The sequence below is a fragment of the Malus domestica genome, chromosome 10 (assembly GCF_042453785.1).
Source record: "Malus domestica chromosome 10, GDT2T_hap1".
In the NCBI taxonomy this organism is placed as follows: Eukaryota; Viridiplantae; Streptophyta; class Magnoliopsida; order Rosales; family Rosaceae; genus Malus; species Malus domestica.
This window is the reverse complement of record NC_091670.1, coordinates 618,398-640,411: the sequence shown is the minus strand read 5'-3', so window position 1 is coordinate 640,411 and position 22,014 is coordinate 618,398. Positions and strand designations below refer to the sequence as shown.

Genomic DNA, 22,014 nt, shown 5'->3' with positions numbered 1-22,014 from the left:
AGCAAAAGGGTATACTAGAGAAGCTATTGCAGCAGCCGAAAATACAACACTAGTTGATCTAATAAGAAAGAAAAGAGGCGCTTTTTCCCTTTGTCAGTTTGTCCTATTGGCTTGAGATGAGTAAGCCCTGTGAAGCTTAATTGGATCAACCCATCCCTTGCCTCTCACTACAGTTTATCAACATTTGTATCCTGTCATTGCTTCCCCCTACTCTTCCCTACTGGCACTTTTTGGCAATCAATACCCAGTGAGTACTATTCCATCTCTTAACTTGTCATTTTTATTCGAAATGTGGGATAATAATGACGTATTTTGTTTGCGGTTTTGAAGGGTGGTGTGCTCGACCAAGACAAGATTCTTCCTTTGAGAAAGGAAATTACTGCTGTTGGTCTCTGCAGTCTCAAAAATGGAGTGCCGGAAATCGAGTCTTGCAAGGATCTTTCCTATTTTCTGTAAGTTGGGTTTGTTCTCGAGTCTGCTCGCTTGAATCTTTCCTATTACAGCTGCATATTCTTTAACTGATGTTGGTATCTTTTGCACGTTCGAGATGTCCAAAGATGAGATGGTTGCAGATCTTACACCACAAACAAACGCACTATCCTGAACTGGGGTTTTGCTTGGTACAATTTCATTTGGAGTCCTCGGCTATGCTTTTTCCAGGTACGATATGAATTTGACTTCAAACGTTAAAAGTTTTGTGCTCCATTCTGCTTGTGATTCCCGACCGCGATTGGAAATGAGATTCAATAAATTGATATGCAATTACCGTTTCAGGAACTGGAATAAGTGGAAAGTGTGGAGGCTACAGAGGCAAATACAGCAATCAATCCATGGCACTGACAGCAACGCCGAAGCTCAAATTCAAGAAGAGGAGGATGCAGGATATTCCAGACGGACAGTTGACGAGGAGACGGGATAAGCATTTATTCCTTGAGGGCACCTAGTTTGTTGCCGGCCACGTAGCATATCAGTCGGCACAAAATCCTCATTTCAGCGGGAATATGAGTCTTAGGCTCTTAGCCATCAGTAATTTCGTAGTGTTAGGAAAACGTATGCATAGAAACATAATATATATGATCAAGTTCCATGATTCAGTGATTGTACACATATTGGAAATCAAAAGGAGAACAAACGAAGATTACTCCTCTTCCCTCACTCACTCTACACGCACGAGTCATGGAGACAAGCTGCGGCGCCATCAAGGTGAACAAGTTACAGCTTGTATAACGGTGGTTAAGAAGTCAATGGTGGAGGGGAGTGCAAGTTGCTTGAAAGTGATCCAATAAGTGCTTTCATTCCAATTCCAATATAATGGCCCTAATTTGCACAAGTTAGCAAGTTTTATGCTGACTGAAATTTGATGTCAACGATTTTTGGCACTACTCTTGCATCTTGATTTAAAAAGTTCAAGCAGACTCCACCAGTTGATGCACTTATTTAGGCCTTCAAGAACAGAACAATCTAGAAAACAAGTAGCCATGACATCCCTGCACGATATCAAGCAAAGCAACAGTTTGGCATGCTTCCTCAACAGGACGGTCCTTCCATTGATTCAGTATAGCTTCGGCAACTGGACCAATCTGATGCTGCAGTACTGCCGCACCAAGGGGTCCTACCAAATTGAGCCTCGTCGCAGCAGAAATAACGTCTCTCATTGTAATGAACATGTAAGCCCTTTGAGAAGTAGTGCTATCCAACCCAAGCAGTCCGCATATAACCCCAAACAGAGGAGCATGGTGAAAAGAAACAACACCAGTACTCAAACAAGCTTCCCTCATAGATTTAAGATACGGTATTTCTGAATACACAGATGCAGCCACCCTCATCAGTGCCGACCCTTGTGCAATTGATGCCTTTCTACTCACTTCATTAGTCAGCATTGCATCCAAGATTTTGTCGAGTCTACGCCTGGTCTCCGAATCAGGTGATACTGTTGCAGAATACACAAAAGGAAGCAGTAAGCTTCCAGCGTTCTCCAACAGATGTATTATGAAAGTTTGGAGATCTTCAGGACCGGAGACTATGCGAGCTTGGATTGCAGCCTCAAGACCAAAAGAATGAGCAAAACCGCCAGTTGGGAGAATTGAATCGAGCAGTTGCCATTGGCTCCACTGTAAGGAGGAGTCCGATGAAGCACGTTTTTTGGTTTCTCTGTCTACGTCCATAGGATCTGTTGGGAGGTCAGATTCAAGCAGTGACCATTGATTCTGCTGCAAAAGAGAGCCTGATGAAGCACGTTTTTTGTTTTCTTTGTTTCCGTCTATCTGATTCTGATCCTCCATTTCGAAAAGATGAAACCGCTCTGCTTAGAGTTAGAAGAAAACACCAAATGCTTCAATCAAAACAATAGCACTGTTTATTTTCTTCTTCTATTTATCAATTGACATCACTTGGTACAATAAGGTTTATGCGTGTAGGGATGCTCATGATGAATGACAAATCTACGACGACTAAAATGAAAAACTTAAAACGCACATAATCATAAATGTCTTATGCTTTTCATCATCTGCTCAAACACATTAGTCATGAATTTCAGTAGCATTACGGCCTCGTTATTACTTCTTCATGGTTCAGAATCTACTCTATTTTACTGAGGGAGGGAGAATCAAACTCGGAACCTCGAGTTCATGCTCATAAACAAATGATCTACAATCCCTTCAGGGCCTTTACTGTTCAGAATCTAATCTGTACTACATGGTAACTGTTGCATTACATACAAGATTATCTAATATAGGCAATGCTCTTAAACTTGAGGTAAATTAATAATTTAAATAAAATTGAAATACATACGTACACACACGCTGCCTTCCGATTCAGGAATCCCTCAATTTATCATCACTCTGTCCCAATTCGGCAGCGGCCTGGAATTCAGGAGCAAAAATTAGGAGCTTGCTCCCTATTCAAACCATATGGAAAAACAGAAGAAGAAGAAGATTTTACCTCTTTCTAATAAGCTGAAAGCTTCAGATTTTTCTCCATTTTTCATGGTCTGCGTGTCCGTCTGATAGGAACACGCAAACTTCTGAGAAGCTACTTTGGTTCCTCTATCCGATCAAAGTCCTAGGGGGGCTACTTGGGTATTGAGAATTGAGATAGAGTTGGAAACAAAATCGACCAACCGGCCGAACTGACCCCAACCTAAATAAAAAAAATAAAAAAATAAAAAAATAAGAATGTTGAACCGAACCAAACAAGTTTAGAATCAGTTCGTCTCTGGTTCATTTTTCTGAACCGGTCTAACCGAATCAAATAACTATTGTCTTCCTGTAAGTGGGTACATGATGAGTAGATTTTATATTATATATTTAACCATATTCTTAGTATATTTTAGTTATTATCTTGGAAGAATTTTGATACTTTGAATTGTATATTCAATATAGAACTTTTGAATAAATGATCAAATATATGAATTTTAGAGTAATTCCAGTTGGAGAACGTTTGTGAGTCACTTGGTTTGATTATGTTAAAATTTGGAATTTTTCTACCAATGTGATTTTCTAGCAATATAATAAATGAGCATTGCGCGGTGCTGAAAAACTGACGTTTTGGGCTTGAATTGTTTTTTTGGAGCCTAGGCTGACCTCTGATGGGTTCGTGGCCTTCTGGAGATGTGTTCAGAACATTCCGATCTTTAAAATGAGCTACTATGGGCTGGATTTGAAGGATATTTGAGGCTAAAATGTGACTGGACAGTTACCTGGCAGATTCTCCTAGTTTAATTAGGACTTTATTTTATAAGATATTTTATTATTATTTGGTTTCCTAGTTGGAACAAAAGACTAATTTTTAGGGATTGTGCGATGGTTTAGGATGGGGATTTAAGGTTTTGGCCAGCCACAGTTTTTCTACCTTCTCTTTTATGCGACTTTGAAGACAGAGAAATTGGCTAGGGTTCTTGAACATTTTCAGACTTTTACTTTAAGGTGTTTTCATTCATTTTCTTCATAATAATATTTTCTATTATTTTAATTATGAATATGCGTAGCTAATCCATTTTGCTAGGGTGAAACCTTGAGTCTTAGTATGAATATGTCATTTTTAGTTAATTGTTTATGATTGATTGCATGCATGTTTTGAATTATTGATCACCGTTTTAAACTATCTAATTGTTTTAATGCTTGATCACCATTAGGATCTTTAGAAAAGTAAATTGATGTAATTTTGATCAGAAGGTTCCCTGGAATTGACCTGACTTCTTGTGGTTAATAATTGTAATTTTACTTAAGATGAACACTACGTCTTAAGGATTGCATGGTTTTTCAAGGGGTTTTCATAAAACATAATGAGTCTCTTATGTTCATATTTGATCAGAACGCCCGAACCAGTGGCGAAGCTACGTGAGGGCGAGGAGTGGCGGCTGCTCCTCCCTTCGCCGGAAAACATGCCTAGGAGCGCTAGTTCAGCCCCTCCGCTCTCGTCGAAATTGAGGGTCAGGTGTTGGTTCGGTCGGGATTTGCAGACGAAGGCGTCGGATTTTCAAAGGAAGGGCGATGAGGGAGAAGGTTGGGTGGAGGGAACGAGGGTGGATTCGACGGAGGAGGGAGGTTGGAGGAGAAGGATGCGATGAGTTTGATGAAGGGCTTATGAGTTTGCAGATTTGCCATGGCAGGGGTAATGGTAGGAGAAAGGAGGTGTTTGGTTACGAAGACCCAGTATACTAACATTGCTATGTGGTCTAATTACATATAGCCACGTGTAATTTACTAAAGCCTTTAAACCTATAACCAAACATGGAACTATAACCTTGCACATATAACCAAACAGTCAATGAAATTGGGTACTCATTGTTGATTACCCAAATATTATCCTGGGAAAATATTAAATAGATAGGTATTATAATGTTATTAGGCCACCAATCATAGTGAGTAAATTGAGTACTGATTAGTCAGTATTCAAGTATTGTCCTTTTTTTTTCCTTATGACCCCACCTATTTTTTGTGATTTGTAAACCCATTTCTCTCTTCTTCTTTTTTTATTTTTTATAATTATTCTTGTATGTATTTTTTCCCTCTTTTAAGACCCCATCGTATTTATTTTAAACTCTCATATTATCTATAAATATTGTATTAATTTTAAAAAAATAATGTAAATATTGTTTACTGCTTATTTTACGATAAAAGAAATTTATTTAAATCCATCTAGGCTCCTGCCTAAATCTCGCCTAGGCGCCTAGCTGCTAGGCCTCAATCCGCTGCCTAACTAGAGCCTAACGTTTTTTAGAATCTAATCCTAACCAATTTAAGCTTCTTACATGACTTTGATATTACCGCTTACAACGCTTTTGGTAAAGAGACTGTTTTCTGTTATGAATATTGACTCAAAACTTTGTACTCTTTAATGTGAAGGCAACCGTTTCAACGAACATTGCACTCTTTTGAATTTCGCCCCTCCCCTCGGGAAATTCTGGTTTCGCCACTGGTCCGGATGGATTGCATGTTAGATATATGTCCTATGTTGGAGGTTCCAAGTAGAATATATATTAGGAAAACGTAACCTTCAAAGTGGCATTTGTAGATCATAAGTCATTGGTAAAAATACATAGGATTGCTCGGTGATGGTGGAACCCTAATGCTTTTATAAATTGGTATTTAAAACTCTTTTCTTTTATGGTATTAGTTTTGGGAAAATTTAATATTTGTTTTTAATTAAAATTCGTTTTTAATATTACCCAAATTCAAAAACCCCTTTCTCAATTTTCAGTTTTAAGTAGTTAATTAGAAATTGTTTTTACATAAATTATTAAAATAGAACTTGTGGAGAACGACTTTGCATGAGCATCTATACTACAATATCATTGTACTCTTGCAAGTATTTTATGCGATTTTAACTTGATTTGTGTAGACAGTAAAAATCCTATTAGTACATCATTAACACATTCATAAAACACACAATCTATGCTTCAAAAATACCCTGCAAACATAAGGTGGATAAATATGAGGACCTTCCATTATGTTTCAGTGTGAAAGTCCTCTTGTTTAGCTCGTAACCTTGGGTTTCATCAAATATGTCGTAGTATTTCATTAACTCGACAGTCATCGAGTTGATTAACAGACCATTCACTTTGCAAATAGTTAGTTAGTCGAGTTGTTTATACCCAAGTTTGCTACAAGTAGCAATTCAGATCTCCAAGAGGTGAAAAATTAGGTTATAATTGGTCTCATTCCAGACAACGCGAACGAGCAGTGCATTTTTATTGTTTTAAACAACAATTTTTGATCTAGGTGAATCACCTATAAGTTTGAAAGGAGAACTGTGACTCATCGCAGTGGAATTTTATTTGGATGTTTGGTTTGTGTTAAGAAAAAAAAGTTGTTTCAAGAGCATGACGATTGAAGCGGTATAGGAACTCAACTACATTGCTGTAGACTCAATTACATACTAAATAAGTAACTAGCTAATTAGCCTTGTCAGCCAGAAATATTGGCTCATCTTATCTACAAATTTAATCCGAGTAAAACTACATGAAGAAATGTCGATTAAAGAAAAAGATGCCCGCATGCCAATGGTAGAGGTGTACAACTTCACAATAGATTATAGACTCCTTTCGAAAAAAAAAATGAGGTCATTTGAAAATAATTTTGAAATGACTAAAAGATTTTTGATGAAATTGTTTTTGAGTTCCAAAAGCACTTGAAGTTAAGAGATTTTTACAAGAAGTATCAGTAATATACTTCTTGCATAAAGCACTTTAAGTATTCTTTTAAAAAATTACTTAAATTTTTATTAAGAATTGATTTAAAAAACATTCTATAAAAAAGGTCTCAATATTCTAAAAATATTTTTAAATGAATCATACAATCGTGAATATAATTTATACGCCACTCACTCTCATCGACCCCGACTCTAAAGACAGTGACGAGCAATGATAATTGATAATGCAAAACAATGTGGACACCCATTGAAACGTGGTGAGCAATATGAAGGAAACTCAAATTTAAAAAGAGTTGAAACATTTTCAGTGCATTAAAGATGAGATTACTAATTTACAGGTAGGTAGTCAATGACAAATGAACTCCTCGTGACATGTCGGCACTTGTTTTATTTTATGTTCCAATCAAACGTCGGCACTTGCAACCAAAAAAAAAAAAAAAAAAAAAAAAAAAAAAACCCGACTAACACGGCAGGAGTTTAGTTTAGTTGAGACTTGAGACTTACGAGCGAAGGCAGCAGGGCCAGCTCATGTCATATTGTCAATGCAGCATACGTGTAAGAAAAGTACTGGCTCTGCCACGTGCCACGTACTAACTAGATTTTGGCATTGGCAATGACGTGTGAGGTTACAGCTCACCACTGACAAAACACCTAAATACCAATTAATTTGACATTTGGAACCATGGAATTGGAAAGTAATATGCAATTCATGGAGCATGAATCCCATCATTTTAACTAGCATGGAAGCTTTTCAATTAGTTTATTATCTTTAAGGAATGTTGTTATTTCTATTTCTATATTTATAAAATACTAAAAATACGTCAAATTCATATCTTTTGAGAAAATGATTCACTAACATTTTTCTTTTGTATACATTTTCTTTTAATTTCAAACGTCGTTTTCAAGTAATTTATTTATTTGATGATCATTTTTTGTTACAGAAAAAACGAATTCTAATTGTTGAATTTTGGGCTTATTGTTATAGATGCAAAAATAGAACAAAATCTAGCTTGACAAAAAATAAAAAGAAAAGGAAAATGTAGAAATTGTAACTTTATAATTAAAATCCTTTGGTGCTATTAGTGGAGTTACTTAACATATAATTAATATCTCTTTGTCAGTTTTATATATTATATTCCCACTAATACGAATACAAATACAAATAGTATCCTCCTGCCCAACAATCCCTTTTCATTCTTTTTTATTCATTCTTCTTTTCTTTTCCCTATGTTTTGCTTTTTGGTTCACGGTCGTAAATTTGTAAAAGAAAATAACAATGTTTCTTTTTTGTTATTTTATTTTTATGATGACTTACAATAAAAATAGGGATTGAAGTCTCTAGATTTCCTCGTCTGAAGTCCTCAAAATTCCCACAAATCCCAAATAGTTACTGTTTGGACAAAGGGACGCAACTTCCCTCTACTTCTCTTCTCCAAGTTCAAAAAACCAATCCAAAATCTCAACATCCCATCCAAACTTACTTTTATGTTTTTAATATATATATATATATATATATATGCCTCATTGTTTTTGTTAGGAACAAATGATATTATCTACACTAAGAGAGAGGGTAAACTTAATCTTACAATGAGTTAGCAATAATGCGATTTAAATTCGTCTCTGGCGCAATAATGCGATTCAAATTTGTCTATGACGAAAATCGAATCTAAGACCTTTGACTTACAAGTGAAAAGAATATCACTATACCGTATTACTAAGTAGCTATATGCCTCATTTTCTTTAAAAAAAAGTTATATGCCTCGTTACTCCCTGCAAACAAATCACAATTTACAAACAAAAAAAAAACGATGATTTTAATGAGTTATATGTGAATATGTGTTAAACTGTAATTTAAAAATAAGTAAAAATAAGTGGTTGAGAAGTTTTTTAGTGTGAGTCATACTGCCACATACCATTACCAATTCACTATATTATGAAATATAAATATTGTAACTTATTATCAATATGGTCCACTCATATTATAACATTTAGATTTGTAACTGTGTGATGCTTTCAACTTATCGGAAGTTTTAACGAAAAATTCACGGTACTGTTCATTTTAACGAAAAATCACATTTTTACACTAAAAAGCCAAACCTGGTACTATTCATTTTACTATTTATTTTGTCTTTATCATTAAAATTTAAAGTTTTTAAGTTATTTTCGTTAATTTTTTTTAAAAAGAAATTAAAAAATTAGAGAAGGAGAGGGAAGGATAGTGCGATTTCAAACAACATAGAAAATCCAAGAGACAGCTGTGTAGAGAGAGAAACAGGAGAGAGAGAGAGGGTAAAACTTAAAAAGTGTTTTACTACGCCGCAACTATTCGGCCAAATCAAATCGAAAGCAAAACCGTTACGAGAGGAAGAGACAGACAACACGCACAGTGATATGAGGACGATGAAGTATATAAAAAGGGTGACGACGTTTAACGTTCCTCAACGCAAAGGCAAAGGCGCTGATGACAATCTCCTGAAACTACGCCGTATCAGCGCTCTGTTTCTGCTCTTCTGCTTCTTGCACGATGACTTGGAACTTCAATTCCTGATTTGCTTTCGCTAATCTCCAAAATTCCCCCACTTTCCCCCATTTTGTGTTTTGTTTTCTTCTTAATTTTGTTGATCATATCGATACGATTGCCGACTGCTTCCACCAACCCAGAAGGTCTGCATCTGCATGTGATTCTCTCCTTCTTTCTTGCTTTTTATTTGTTTATTTATAATATTTTCTTGAATAAATTTGAATTTGGATCCGATCTTTGGTTACCTACCCATTTGAAGCTGGAATTATTGGACTAAGATCTGCATACATGTATATAAATGTGTGTGTATGTATTTTGGATTTTTCTTTTTCGAGGAATTACTTGGTAGCATAAATAATTGGATTTTTATTAATTATAAAAAGAAAGATTTTTTTTTTTTGGAAATTTGATGGGCAGAACCAGGCTGGCATCCATGGAAAAGCGTTTGCTTTGGCTTGCCCCTTAATTTAGCTTAAATGGGTTTTGTCAGTTTTACTCATTTATCCGGCAGCTTTTGTAAAACAGAGCCTTGGTGACACACTGTGTTTCCTTTAGGATTAAAAGGGAGTTTTGCTTGGTTGCTAAGGTGAATTTTTCTCTTTTGGAGATTACCCTTTTCCATTTTCTCAACTGGGTGTGACTTGTATCATTTTTTTTCTCTCGGTTTTTATTGGAATTTTACCATTTAAGATTTTATCTTAACTGTGAAGGCATTTATCTTCGTTTTCAATCTAAACACCATTTGCAATCTAAGTATTTTCGATTCGCTAGAAAATGTAGAAACATGTAGCTGAATCTGCAAGTTATTGTTTTGTGATTGCTTCATTGACTTAAAATCCATTTAAAGCATCGTAACCTATTCTTTGTTTCCTCTTGTGGTGAAATGTATGTTCTTTCATTTCCTTGTTACTTTGGAGAGTAGAAGATTAATCAAATTTTGTTTTTCTTTTATGCAGGGTGTACTCTTATCTCTGGCTTTTTAGCAGTTAGTAGTGGATTTGATGTGCGATGCAGAGATCACGTAGAGCTCTTCTGAACAGAAGAGCTTTAGGGATCAGTGGAAGGAACCGCTTGTATAAGGTGTCTCTGTCTTTAGTTTTCGTCCTTTGGGGGCTTGTCTTCCTTTTCAGCTTATGGTTCAGTCGTGGACATGGATACAAAGGTAACCTCTTTACTGAATATTATTAGGTTCTTCTGTTGGCTCCCCTCAGAACCTGTTACGGAGTGTTTGAAATGATTTCTCAAGCGCTAATGTGTTGGATCAACTTTTTTTGTTGGGTTGCAATACCTCTTCTGATGCTCGGAATAATTCAGAATCTATGGCCTCACTTAATCTTGTTTACCTGAAAATTAGCTCGTTGTTACAGAACATATCAATCTTTCGTTTCTATTTTCCTTTGTTTGGGTCAACGATTCAGCATAACAGTTTATATGTTGTGGTGTTGTGAGCTACATTCTGCTTCTGTTGTTTAATTGGTTAGCTATGATCTTGGTTGTGATTGACTGAGAATACTGTTTCAGTTTCTGGTGTTTCTTTGCTTAAAATTTTAAGGCACGTCTTGAAAAAAGCTGTTGAAAAAACAGATTTTTGTTGAATATAGTGTGCAAATACAGTGTTGCTTAGGAACTCTTTAATAGACTCTGTCAACTTAGTAGAGGTTCTATGGGTTCAAAATTATGTGCAGAAGTGGTATGTTGTTAATTGCCAAATGATAAATCTCCGTAATAGTTTTGCATTTGAGAAAGAGTGAGCAAGAATGGGTTTGAAAATAAAATATCTTATGTTGCACAAGGTTGGAACTTTCAATTTTTGCAAATATCGGGAGCAAGTCTATTTTTATTCTGATCAAATAGGTAATGCACATGGTTAGTTTAATCAAAGAAATTGTTGCCAAGCTCGTTTGCTCTTCCATAAAGACAATGAAGTCTTGGGTTTGAAACCCCATTTCCCCTTAACTTCAGTATTTTTGTGCTAAAGGAAATGTTGTGGAAGGTTTATGCATATTGCAATTGCATGAATATTCCTGAGATTAAGATGGCTTGCAGTGTTAGCAAGCTTTGAAATATTCTTAGCGAAATTGTAGCTGAAAATGTCTCTGATAAAATCATAAATGGACTATTTTTTACCTCCCTTTGTGAACAAGTGAGTTCATTAAAGAATTATTGCCTGCAGTTTTTTAATTTAAGGCATAGCCTGAATGCCATGTTGATTTTATAGAGACAAAACCAGAACATTATTTTGTGTCATTGGCAGTGCTATAGATTAAAATAAGAGAGTGACTCTTATGGCCTTGTATTGATCTTACTTATTTTTGTTTTTATTTATACTTTTGATATTATATATGGTCATGCATGCTTATGAGTTTTTTTTTTTCCTATTTTTCTGTTTGTGTAGATGGATCCACTGTATCTCCAGTTGGTATATCAACTTGGGATGAAGCTAAGCTGGATCGTGATGAACACTATGATATACAAAAAGAATCTGATTTGGGCTACTCTTCTGGAGGTGAGTGCACAAATGGGGTTGAAACCGGTGGTTTAAATGGTGAGTTCTTTGCTATGGAAGGAAGTAAACAGCATGCCTCTGCTGAAGGAAGTAGACAGCAAGATTTAGCTGAAGGAAGTCTACATCATGCCTCAACTGAAGGAAGTATCTTTCATGACTCAGCTGTGGATGAGCAACCTGAGGTGGTGACTGCTGGTTCAGGTGTAAAACTTGAAAATGATGCTCCAAAGAATGGTCGGTTGCCTCGTGCTGTGCCTCTTGGTCTTGATGAATTCAAGAGCAAAACATTTAGTTCCAAAAGTAAATCTGGAAATGGTCAGGCTGGAGGCATAAAACATAGAGTGGAGCCTGGTGGTGCAGAGTACAATTATGCGTCAGCTGCAAAGGGAGCCAAGGTCTTGGCTTTCAACAAGGAAGCTAAGGGTGCCTCTAATATCTTAGGCAAAGACAAAGACAAGTACCTTCGCAATCCATGTTCTGCAGAAGGAAAGTTTGTCGATATAGAGCTTTCTGAAGAAACCTTGGTAGATACAATTGAAATAGCTAATCTTGAGCACTATTCGTCTAATTTAAAAGATTTTGAGGTGCTCGGCAGTTTGACTTATCCAACAAATGAATGGGTCTTTCTTGGGAATGTTACTGCTGCAAATAATAAACTTGTACAAAGGTTTGTTCTTCAGCAACCCAAGTGGGTGAGATATATAAAGTTGAAACTTTTGAGCCATTATGGTTCAGAATTCTACTGCACACTTAGTATTATTGAACTTTATGGAGTCGATGCTGTTGAGCGAATGCTTGAGGATTTGATTTCTGTTGAAAGCAGTTCGTTTGTTTCTGAGGGAGCAACAGTTGACCAGAAACCTGTACCCTCACACCCGGACTCCCCTGAGGTTGATGAATTTTTTCATGATATTGTTAAAGAATCGGAACCCCAATATGCAGCTGGAGTGTCTAATGTGAATAATGATATGATGAATAGTGAAGTGCCTGATCCTGTCAAAGAAGTTCGTCATCAACAAGTTAATAGGATGCCTGGGGACACAGTTCTGAAAATTTTAATGCAGAAAGTTCGTTCATTAGATTTCAGTTTATCAGTTCTGGAGCGATACCTGGAGGAATCAACTTCAAAATATGGCAGTATTTTTGGAGAATTTGACAAGGATTTGGGAGAGAAAGGTACGGATTTACAGAAGATCAGAGAAGACATAAGGAATCTCGTTCAAAGCCAGGAAGTCATTGTATGTGAAATTCTACGTCATAGAATTTTGACTATTATTAGATTTGTTATGCTTCTTGTTAATAATGGTATTGTCTGTCTTTTTTGGTAGTATTATGCATTTTACTTTTCTAATGGTTTGTTGTCCTTGCAGGCTAAAGATGTTCACAATCTTATATCTTGGCAGTCCCTAGTTACCATGCAATTGAATAATCTAGTCAGGGACAATGCTATCCTCAGGTCAGATTTTTTTTCTTGAATATTTTGTTTGTGAATCCGTGCAGTGTTGAGTTGACAGAGTAACGGTTTTATTTAAAAAATTAAAAGCCAAAAGTACAAAAATGAACAAGAAGTCCACCAGTACTGTCAAGAAAGTACAGAATCAGCCTTACGCTGAAAGACATACAACAAGAATGATCTTCAATCTGATAAAAGAAAAGAAAAGGAATACTCTTTAAGCTCGAAAGCACTAGATGCCCACAAGGAAGCCCAAAAACAAACCTTATCCTATAAACAGTCCAATTCATTACCAGACGAATCCTCAGAAATCCTCTTGTTTCGCCCTGCCCATAAAACCCACAAAGACTGCCATTATAGCACCTCCTTAAAGTTAACACAAAAATAAAAGGAAAGAAAATTCCGAAAACTGTGTTTTGAATCGGTAAATATTTTTAGACATTAAACAGTAATTTTTTTTGGTTTGAATTTAAGTAAATATTTAGTGTGAATTAGTCAAGTGTGAAAATTATTTTAGTGAATTATTTTTTAAGCAAGTTAATTTATATATAAGTGGTAGGAAACCTTGTGCTTGTTTTTCAATTGTGTTTTTCACCAAATCTATGCAAGGGGAAGCAAATATAAAAAAACAGATATTATTGCAGATGAGGTGTACTTTAAGGAATAAGGATTCTTAGTTTGGTTTCATCTACTTGTTTTTGCTAGCGAACGATGTGTGTAGGTGGTTGTATAATTTGAACCTAATAAAAGTTGTTATTGACCTTGCAGATCTGAGGTTGAAAAGGTGAGGGAGAAGCAGATATCTGTAGATAATAAGGGTATCTTAATATTTCTTATATGCATAATATTTTCTTTGTTAGCTCTTGTGAGGCTTTTCACAGAAATGGCGGTTAGTGTTTATATGGTATTGAGTGTTGATAGAGCAACAGAAAAGCCGAGGAAATTTTGTTGGATGAGTTCTTCCTGGCTTTTTTTACTTGTGAGCTGTATCCTTGTCCTGTTTATATTATCATTATAATCTTGGAGCTTTTTGGCTTTCTTGTGGTAATCGCTTTTACTTTTTTGTTGACGCATCCAACATTCCATTTGATTCTGTTGGTGGGAGTGGTCTATGAGTTATGATTTGTTGGTGAACGTCGATTATCAACAATAACCCCGCACAGCTTTGCTTTTATGTTTCTTATGAATCACAGTTTGTATGTAACTCGTCGCGATTTATATTTTGAATTCGTGGGAAAGATAAGAAGGTAAAGAATTGCAAGCATGAGTTATAGGATTCCCCTCAGTCAAATAGTTTAATTGCAAAATGAATAGGGTTGTTTACATGATCAACTACATAGACACACAAAACTCTTTAAGAGGTGGAGTCCTATTATTTTATGAGGGAGGGACTCGTATTAGGGGGTATCAGTTTTGTTTGCGTGTCCAAACATGGGTTTAAGCCCTCTCTTATCATGCTGTCATAAATCCAAAGCTCTCTTTTTGTCGCCGTGCGCTCACTTTAATTTTGCCTCTTGACTCCTCTTTGATTTATTCTATCTTCTGTTGTGCGGAAATCACTTCCCCCAAAGTAAAGGGAGGGAGGAGGATTTTTCTTGTCATGCACCTTTTGGTTTGTACTTTTTTTTTATTTGTCAGATGGTTTGTACTAACAAGTAAGAAAAGAAGCGATTCTTGACTTTGGACAAGATGATGGCATGGGGGTCCTCCCATCTGTCTCTAATCTCCTATATGGATAGAGATGGGAAGTACCTTCCTACACACGGCAAACCCTTTCCCCAATCTGTTGTCCAGATGATAAGGAAATGAGCTCCATTTCCTTTTATTCAAAACTAATGAGAAGTAGAAATCGGTCTTGTAGCTCTAGTGGTTAAATTATCCTCACATATAATGCTAGAGTAACAAATCTCCTCCGCAAAATAGAAATATTTTTATATCAATTAGAAAGTGTCGTTCTTCATGATTGATGAAAGAAACATGGAAGGCTTTGGATTATATAGCAATGCACGAAGAATGTCCGATATCCATGATTGTTGGCATGGCATCACCAACTTATTATTGACAATGTAATGATTATATTCTTTAGAAACTAATTACCAATCCTTTTCTATTGTATGAATCAAATTGATTATACATATACGTAATCAATAAAATTTCAAAGATAGGGGACATGGGGTCGTTCTATCAGAGAGTTAGTCTTTTCTAATCGCTCTAAGCGGGAAGGAAGTAGCTAATTTTGTAGTTGATGGCTAATTCTTGGGTCCTAGTTTCTTTCTGACCGTCTTGTGCTAGTTTGGAGGGTAAGCCTTATGTGTAACTCAACTCGCCTAATCTATTATTATCCTTCTACATGTATGTAAATCTCAAAATTCAAACTCATCCAATGGTAATAAATATAGTGGTGAGGATTATCACTATTTGAAGGTGGTGAGCGAAAATGCACCTCACATTTTCAAGTTTCATCTAAGGGTAATGCTAAGGAGACCAAATTTCTAAACCAAATAATGTAGACGTTGATGAGTGGATTATTACTTAAGTGTTGATTAACGTGCTTATTTTCTATTGGTAACACATCATTTGATTTGCAAATTAGGTTTAAAATTTTGATCTCCCTAGCATTACCCTTCATCCAATAGTAAAAGGATGACCACGAGACAGACTGTAAACTCAAAATCTCTAAATTTGAATCTTTCACATGCACCAAAGCATTTGAGTTTATCTACTACGTGCTATTTTTTGAATGATTGCCCATATTCAGAGCCCATAATTTTAGATAACTAAGGAATCAAATTCAGAATTCCGAGTGTTAGAGTGAGTTTTATTTGATGTTTCGAACCTTTTTTCACCAAAAAGGAGTGAAAGTGGGCGGTGGAATTTTCCAAGTTACCTAAAGAAAAAAAGATAAAAAAAGAAAGAAGTAATTGTGCCTAGCTCAAGAGATGATAATTAAAAATAAAAGTCAAGTTTCATAGGAGAGCGAGGTAAATACAATTTTTTTTTAATTTATTACTCTTAAAGAGAGGGGGATAGTTTGAAACTATTACAATAATTTAGGAGAGATAGGAGTTTCAAACTCGAAACATATGGAAGAAAACGCAACACTTCATTCACTTGAATATTGGACCATATGCAAGAACATATGAATTCGATATTGCATTGTTTTGGTTGTCTTAGGTTAATTAATTACTTGTTCACTGAATCACTGCATCTATTACTTAGTTTACTTGGTTTATTATATTAATTGGACAGTGTGAATTGATATACTTGGAGACCCTTGTTATCTGCAACCATAATAAACACGTTCTATACACATGATAGCTCGTACTCTTTTTTTCGAAGAATATTGATAAAAGTTATCATAAAATTGATTGACAATATAAGAGTAACTCAACGTCCTTAAAATTTACAAAACTTTTGGATGATTGACTGTAAAAATAATTGGCCGGCAGCAACAATGACTGTAAAAGTTCACAACAAATTTGGATGATTAACTGTCTAATTAATGTCTAGTCGTTTTAAAGGATAGCGCGAAGGTGGCGAACACTGCACTTGGTCACGCAGCATTTAAGTGGGGGGATTCTAACACCTCATATTATGCTGGTGTGTGTCGAGTGTTTTCCTGGGTCGTGTCCTTACACACTCGTATATATACATCTATATAAGCTTTTCCATATGTACAACCCTTTACCAAAGAATGACTTTTATGAGCAGCAAGGAATAACCATCAGTTTAAGTTATGAATCAATCTGTAAAATATGCGCATTATTCATAACATTACTAGCTACCTAGTGAGTGTGATTAATTGTGACTAGTACTTGTGGAAGAATATATATATATATATATATATATATATAGAGAGAGAGAGAGAGAGAGAGAGAGAGAGAGAGAGAGAGAGAGAGAGAGAGACAGTGGAGAGAGAGAGTGATCTAGAATCCAGAGATGAAACCTCCTCTCAGCAACAAGAAGCCGAATTCTTTGTTGTCGTCGTCTTCCTATTCTGTTTTGCTTCTAGCTTTTGTGGTGCCATTTTTTGTGATATCAGTGCTGGTTTGCAGTTTGGGCGTCACGAGTTCGCTTTCGTGGTCATGGGGATTCGGCAACGTATTGGAGACTGAAGACTATTCTTCTTCTTCATCAGCTTTCTCTGCAACTGCAACACCACCAAGGCCTCCTCAGGTTCTTAAAGCCGCTAAACAAGGTCATAACAACACTTCTTCCTCAAAATCAAATGAAACAGTTGTCCCTCGTCAAAATATCGTAAGATTTCTTTGTACTTTGTCTTTCTTTTTATTACAAGCGACACTACTACTCTAAGCTAGACTAAGAGGAGTGAAAGGGTCTGAACTCTAAACCCGAGATGCAATGGGTTGAAGAGAAAGCTCTATCCACCACCACTGGCAATTAATGTCTTTCTTCAAGCTCACACGAATTTCCTGTTTATCTAACGGCACTAATTGAATGTACCGCAGGGAGAAAAACAAGGGATGGTGTGGATTACAGAATCTGATGAAATTAATGGGACATCGGCTATAATAACTAGTACATCAATAAAGAGATATAGCAGGTTGGAGAAACTTGAAGCAAATTTGGCCGGAGTCCGGGCTTCCATAAGAGAAGCTGCTCGAGTCCGAAATCTAACTTCTACCCATGAAGATCCAGACTATGTTCCTCGTGGACCAATTTACAGGAATGCAAATGCTTTTCACAGGTACGTATAATCTTAATAATTATTCCATATATAATCTCTACCTCTCTTTGTAATGGTACTAATAAATAATTAGGTAAAACTTCCACAAATACTCTGTGAACTATTAGGGGTGTGCGTAAATATATACCATCTAAACTAAAAATCTTGTCAATATGACAAATGATACTCTTATCACATATTTGTACATCTCTCTAATAGAGATGAGACATACATGTGTTGGTGGCCCTATTTCTATTAGAGAAATACTACAAATTTATGTTAAGTGTAACATTATGTTGTCAATCTATCAGTTAAACTTGTGTTTTAGAGTGAATGTTCCACCTCCATTTTTAGTTAAAAAATTTTAGTTCAAACATTTTCATGTGCAACACATTTGAGTCTTTTTCAAGGCTATTTTTACCAATTAAAAGACCCATAGATGGCTTAAGATAAAAATGTATTTGATTAAAGTTCGTGGGTGGGACAATATATTATGCGTCCTTGAAAGACAAGCTGTGTTTAATGAAATTCTTATCACAAGTTGTCTAGGGCTAATGAATTGGTGCGTGAAAAAGTGCTCACGCGCACAACACATAGCCGTTTTGATGTAATTTTTGACGGATATTGACAGAGATGGTACATTTACACTAAATGTGGAGTTTGTATGGTAAATTGGCAAGACTTCGAATTTTGGAGACATTTGCACACACCTTTAATAGTCCATGGGGTGTTTGTGCAAATTTCTCTAATGTTTATGACGAAGTATTATTGTCTAGACTACACTGCTGACTACTTGTATTAAAAAATTGATCCGCAAGATGATCACTGATGAAATATGGTACAAATAGTTTTATTATCATCTAACTATATCTGTATCACTGCAGGAGTTACTTGAAGATGGAAAAGCACTTCAAGATATATGTATACGAAGAAGGAGAGCCACCAATATTTCACAACGGTCCATGCAAAAGCATATATTCGACAGAAGGGAGATTTATTCATGAAATGGAAATGGAGAATATTTACAGAACAAGAGATCCAGATCAGGCCCTCGTTTATTTTCTTCCCTTCAGCGTGGTGATGCTGGTGCAGTACCTGTACGTGGCCGACTCCCACGACACTCAGCCCATCGGGCGAGCTGTCGTCGACTATGTCAATGTCATTTCGGATAAGCATCCCTTTTGGAATCGAAGTCTTGGTGCTGATCACTTTATGCTTTCTTGTCATGATTGGGTAACAACAAATCTTATATGTTCCTCCCAACCTTTTCCCTCTCTTTTTTTGTTCTTTTTCTTTCCATTTCTGATTGTCTCTACATTTTTGTAAAATATAGTCCAATATATATTAGTGATCACTTGATTAATTTAGTGATAATTATTTGCACTTTTGGTGACAACTTAAACTTTTGTGTATAATAGTTGTACAACATGATATTATCCCTTTTTTTTTCATGTCTAACCCTTTTTTTATGCCAACATGTGTCTAACTCTTTATCTACGGATGAGATTGCACATGAGGGTTGATGTTCGCTTGATATATGTTGTTGGTCTCGTTCCCTAGCTTACAGTGTAAAATAATGGTACCAAACTAGTTAGTTATGAATTGATTTTGTCTATGTACACATACAGGGGCCGAGCACATCTGCATATGTTCCTCATTTATACCAAAACTCCATAAGAGTACTATGCAACGCAAACACATCCGAAGGATTCAACCCTTCAAAAGATGTCTCATTTCCAGAAATCCATCTCCGAACGGGGGAAACCAAGGGACTTCTCGGTGGTCTCTCCCCATCCCGAAGGTCGATTCTTGCCTTCTTCGCAGGCCGGCTTCATGGCCACATAAGGTACCTGCTTCTAAACGAATGGAAAGAAAAAGATCAAGACGTGCAAGTTTACGACCAACTCCCCAACGGTGTATCCTATGAATCAATGTTGAAGAAGAGCAGGTTCTGCTTGTGCCCTAGCGGTTACGAAGTGGCAAGTCCGAGAGTGGTGGAAGCCATATACGCAGAGTGTGTTCCGGTGTTGATTTCGGACAGCTATGTCCCACCGTTCAGCGATGTTCTGGAGTGGAAGTCGTTTTCTGTGCAAGTGCAAGTGAAGGACATACCAAACATCAAAAGGATACTGATGGGAATATCACAAAGTCAGTACTTGAGAATGCAGAGGAGAGTGAAGCAGGTGCAGAGGCATTTTGTGGTGAATGGACCTTCCAAGAGATTCGATGTTTTCCATATGATTGTTCACTCCATTTGGCTCAGGAGGTTGAATATCCGCATTGAGGATGAACGAGTTGAGTAGAATCTTTTTACTTCAGTCCTATATATTACATGCATGGTAGTATGGTACATGGCATGGGACCATAACAATTTTTCGCTTTTCCAATTGGGGCAAAGTAGAATAAAAATAATAAATATATATGTAATAAATATATATAAGAAGTAGGATTCTCTCCCCTTCTATTTCCATCTCATTCCCTTCCTTCCTCTCACATATTGCTTTGTCTTATTGTCTCTATAAAAAAAATCAATATAAGATGTTAACGTGGCTAAACCGTAACCGTTCAAATAGGAGGGGAGGGAAAGGGAGAGAGATTAGGAGGGGAGAGAATCCTCCTCCGATTCATAAAGTTACATCTCTAAGACCATTTACAACACATGGGATAAAACTTAAAATATAAGCTTTAGAACCACTCCAAACCATCTCCAACTATTGGGCTAAAATAAGCCCTGAGGAGAAAATATATCTTTAGGCTATTCTCCTCAGGATATAAGTTTGATTTAAATTATTCTGGACCCACAAAATTGATTTATTTCAAACCTTTTATTTTTTATTTTTTACTATAATCTAACGGCTATGATCAAATGAGATCAAATCTAGTGGTAAAAAAATATTTGGCGGCCCAAAATTAATTCTAACGTCTAAACTTTGTAAGTACCTATTTATTTGTGTGATTTTTTATTACTTATCGGAATTTAAATATTTTTAGATTATAATGTTCATAAAAATAAATTAGGATAATCTACTTAAATTTTATTTTCAAAAAAGTTACTGAAAAAAAATTAGGCTAAAAATATTATTTAATAATCTTGAGCTAAAATTTTAAGCCAAAAAGAGTTGGAGAAGAAAAACAATTTATGGGTTATAGCTTTAATTTTTAAGCTTTATCCCCAAAGGTTGGAGATGATGTAAGACGATTAGTTTCTTACTTTATTCTTGCAAACATCAGATTTTTAATTATCACTTTGCTTACTAACGTATAAATAGAGGTGCAACCAGGGACGGAATTTGGAATTTTCTATTGGGTGGGTTGTAACTGTAAGCTACACAACAAGTCAAAACGCTTCTTAATATTGTTTTTCACATATGCAACTAAATATGTGTACACAAATATGTTTGGACATAAATAAAAGGGTATTGCTATTGACATTTCAAAAAGTTAGTATGAACTTCAAATTTCCTCAACTTTGTAACAAAAACACAATTGTGAGGAGTGCACTACGAATTTTTAGAGTGATAATGACAACACCCAAGTAAAACTATTATGGATAAAATTCGACAAACGAAATTTTTTCGTTAAATACAATAGCTTCCCGTGTTAGTGGGTAAAGTTACTCAGGTCATCTCCAATGGTATTTCCTATATTTAACCCTCATCCTTAAATATAGCACACTAAAAATATAGTATTGAAAAGAATGTGTCGGATTATAATTTGTCATCTCCAATGGTGCAGAGACTATTTTGTTCCTCTCAACATTTAATTACTTTTTAGCATATTGAGGCATATTATGGTACAAAACTCACACATCAACTATTATGTATTATTTATACAGTAATACTTTATAAAATAATAACCTCCTTAAATTCATAAAAAAATTCATATCCCAACTTGGTACCAATTATGTATAAGAATAAACTTCACACTTCACATCGTAATAAATAATTTTTATAATCATGTCTTAAGGAAACACACATTCGCATAGTAATAGTTGTGAATGGGTATAACGATATGGAATATGACAAATAAAAGTTTAAGATGGACTAAAATATTTCTTTAAAGTTGTTTGGAACAACGCTTTAGTTTTTAGAATTGATGTGCTTTTGAGTTTGCATGTACGTAATATTTCGTCAATATTGACACCATCTTGTTGAAGCCAAAATGTTTCTTACTTCTCCAACATGTTTATAGCTCCT

The 22,014-nt window shown here is 35.7% G+C and overlaps 3 protein-coding genes and 1 long non-coding RNA gene across 10 annotated transcripts; 3 read left to right on the top strand and 1 right to left on the bottom strand.

Moving 5' to 3' along the window:
- Nucleotides 1-64: 64 nt before the first annotated feature.
- On the top strand, nt 65-1,954 carry LOC114827330 (uncharacterized). The gene is made up of 4 exons (XR_003776501.2): nt 65-247; nt 331-452; nt 558-660; nt 775-1,954. It is a non-coding gene; the product is annotated as an uncharacterized lncRNA (long non-coding RNA).
- On the bottom strand, nt 1,041-3,197 carry LOC103444509 (urease accessory protein F). Of its 4 annotated transcripts, none has more exons than XM_008383439.3 (3): nt 2,941-3,197; nt 2,791-2,861; nt 1,041-2,302 (listed from the first exon to the last, which is right to left on the bottom strand). In XM_008383439.3, the coding sequence occupies exon 3, from the start codon at nt 2,280-2,282 to the stop codon at nt 1,446-1,448; it is 837 nt and encodes a 278-aa protein (XP_008381661.1). In that variant the 5' UTR covers nt 2,283-2,302; nt 2,791-2,861; nt 2,941-3,197; the 3' UTR covers nt 1,041-1,445. The 4 variants fall into 4 exon arrangements, with proteins under 4 accessions (XP_008381661.1, XP_008381663.1, XP_008381662.1 ...); XM_008383441.4 differs by having other exon boundaries at nt 2,795-2,861; nt 2,941-3,137; XM_008383440.4 differs by having other exon boundaries at nt 1,041-2,305; nt 2,941-3,127.
- A 5,671-nt stretch (nt 3,198-8,868) lies between these two features.
- Nucleotides 8,869-14,179, top strand: LOC103444510 (SUN domain-containing protein 4). 4 transcript variants are annotated; one of them, XM_008383442.4, is made up of 5 exons: nt 8,869-9,315; nt 10,129-10,334; nt 11,568-12,916; nt 13,049-13,134; nt 13,900-14,179. In XM_008383442.4, exons 2-5 carry the CDS (start codon nt 10,181-10,183, stop codon nt 14,147-14,149), a joined length of 1,839 nt encoding a protein of 612 aa, XP_008381664.1. In that variant the 5' UTR covers nt 8,869-9,315; nt 10,129-10,180; the 3' UTR covers nt 14,150-14,179. The 4 variants fall into 4 exon arrangements, with proteins under 4 accessions (XP_008381664.1, XP_008381665.1, XP_008381667.1 ...); XM_008383443.4 differs by having other exon boundaries at nt 9,089-9,329; XM_008383445.4 differs by lacking the exon at nt 8,869-9,315 and adding an exon at nt 9,590-9,758.
- A 2,773-nt stretch (nt 14,180-16,952) lies between these two features.
- LOC103444511 (probable glycosyltransferase At5g03795) lies at nt 16,953-20,306 on the top strand. Its single transcript, XM_008383446.4, has 4 exons — nt 16,953-17,388; nt 17,601-17,839; nt 18,703-19,051; nt 19,447-20,306. The coding sequence occupies exons 1-4, from the start codon at nt 17,071-17,073 to the stop codon at nt 20,119-20,121; spliced, it is 1,581 nt and encodes a 526-aa protein (XP_008381668.1). The 5' UTR covers nt 16,953-17,070; the 3' UTR covers nt 20,122-20,306.
- The last annotated feature ends 1,708 nt before the right edge of the window (nt 20,307-22,014 follow it).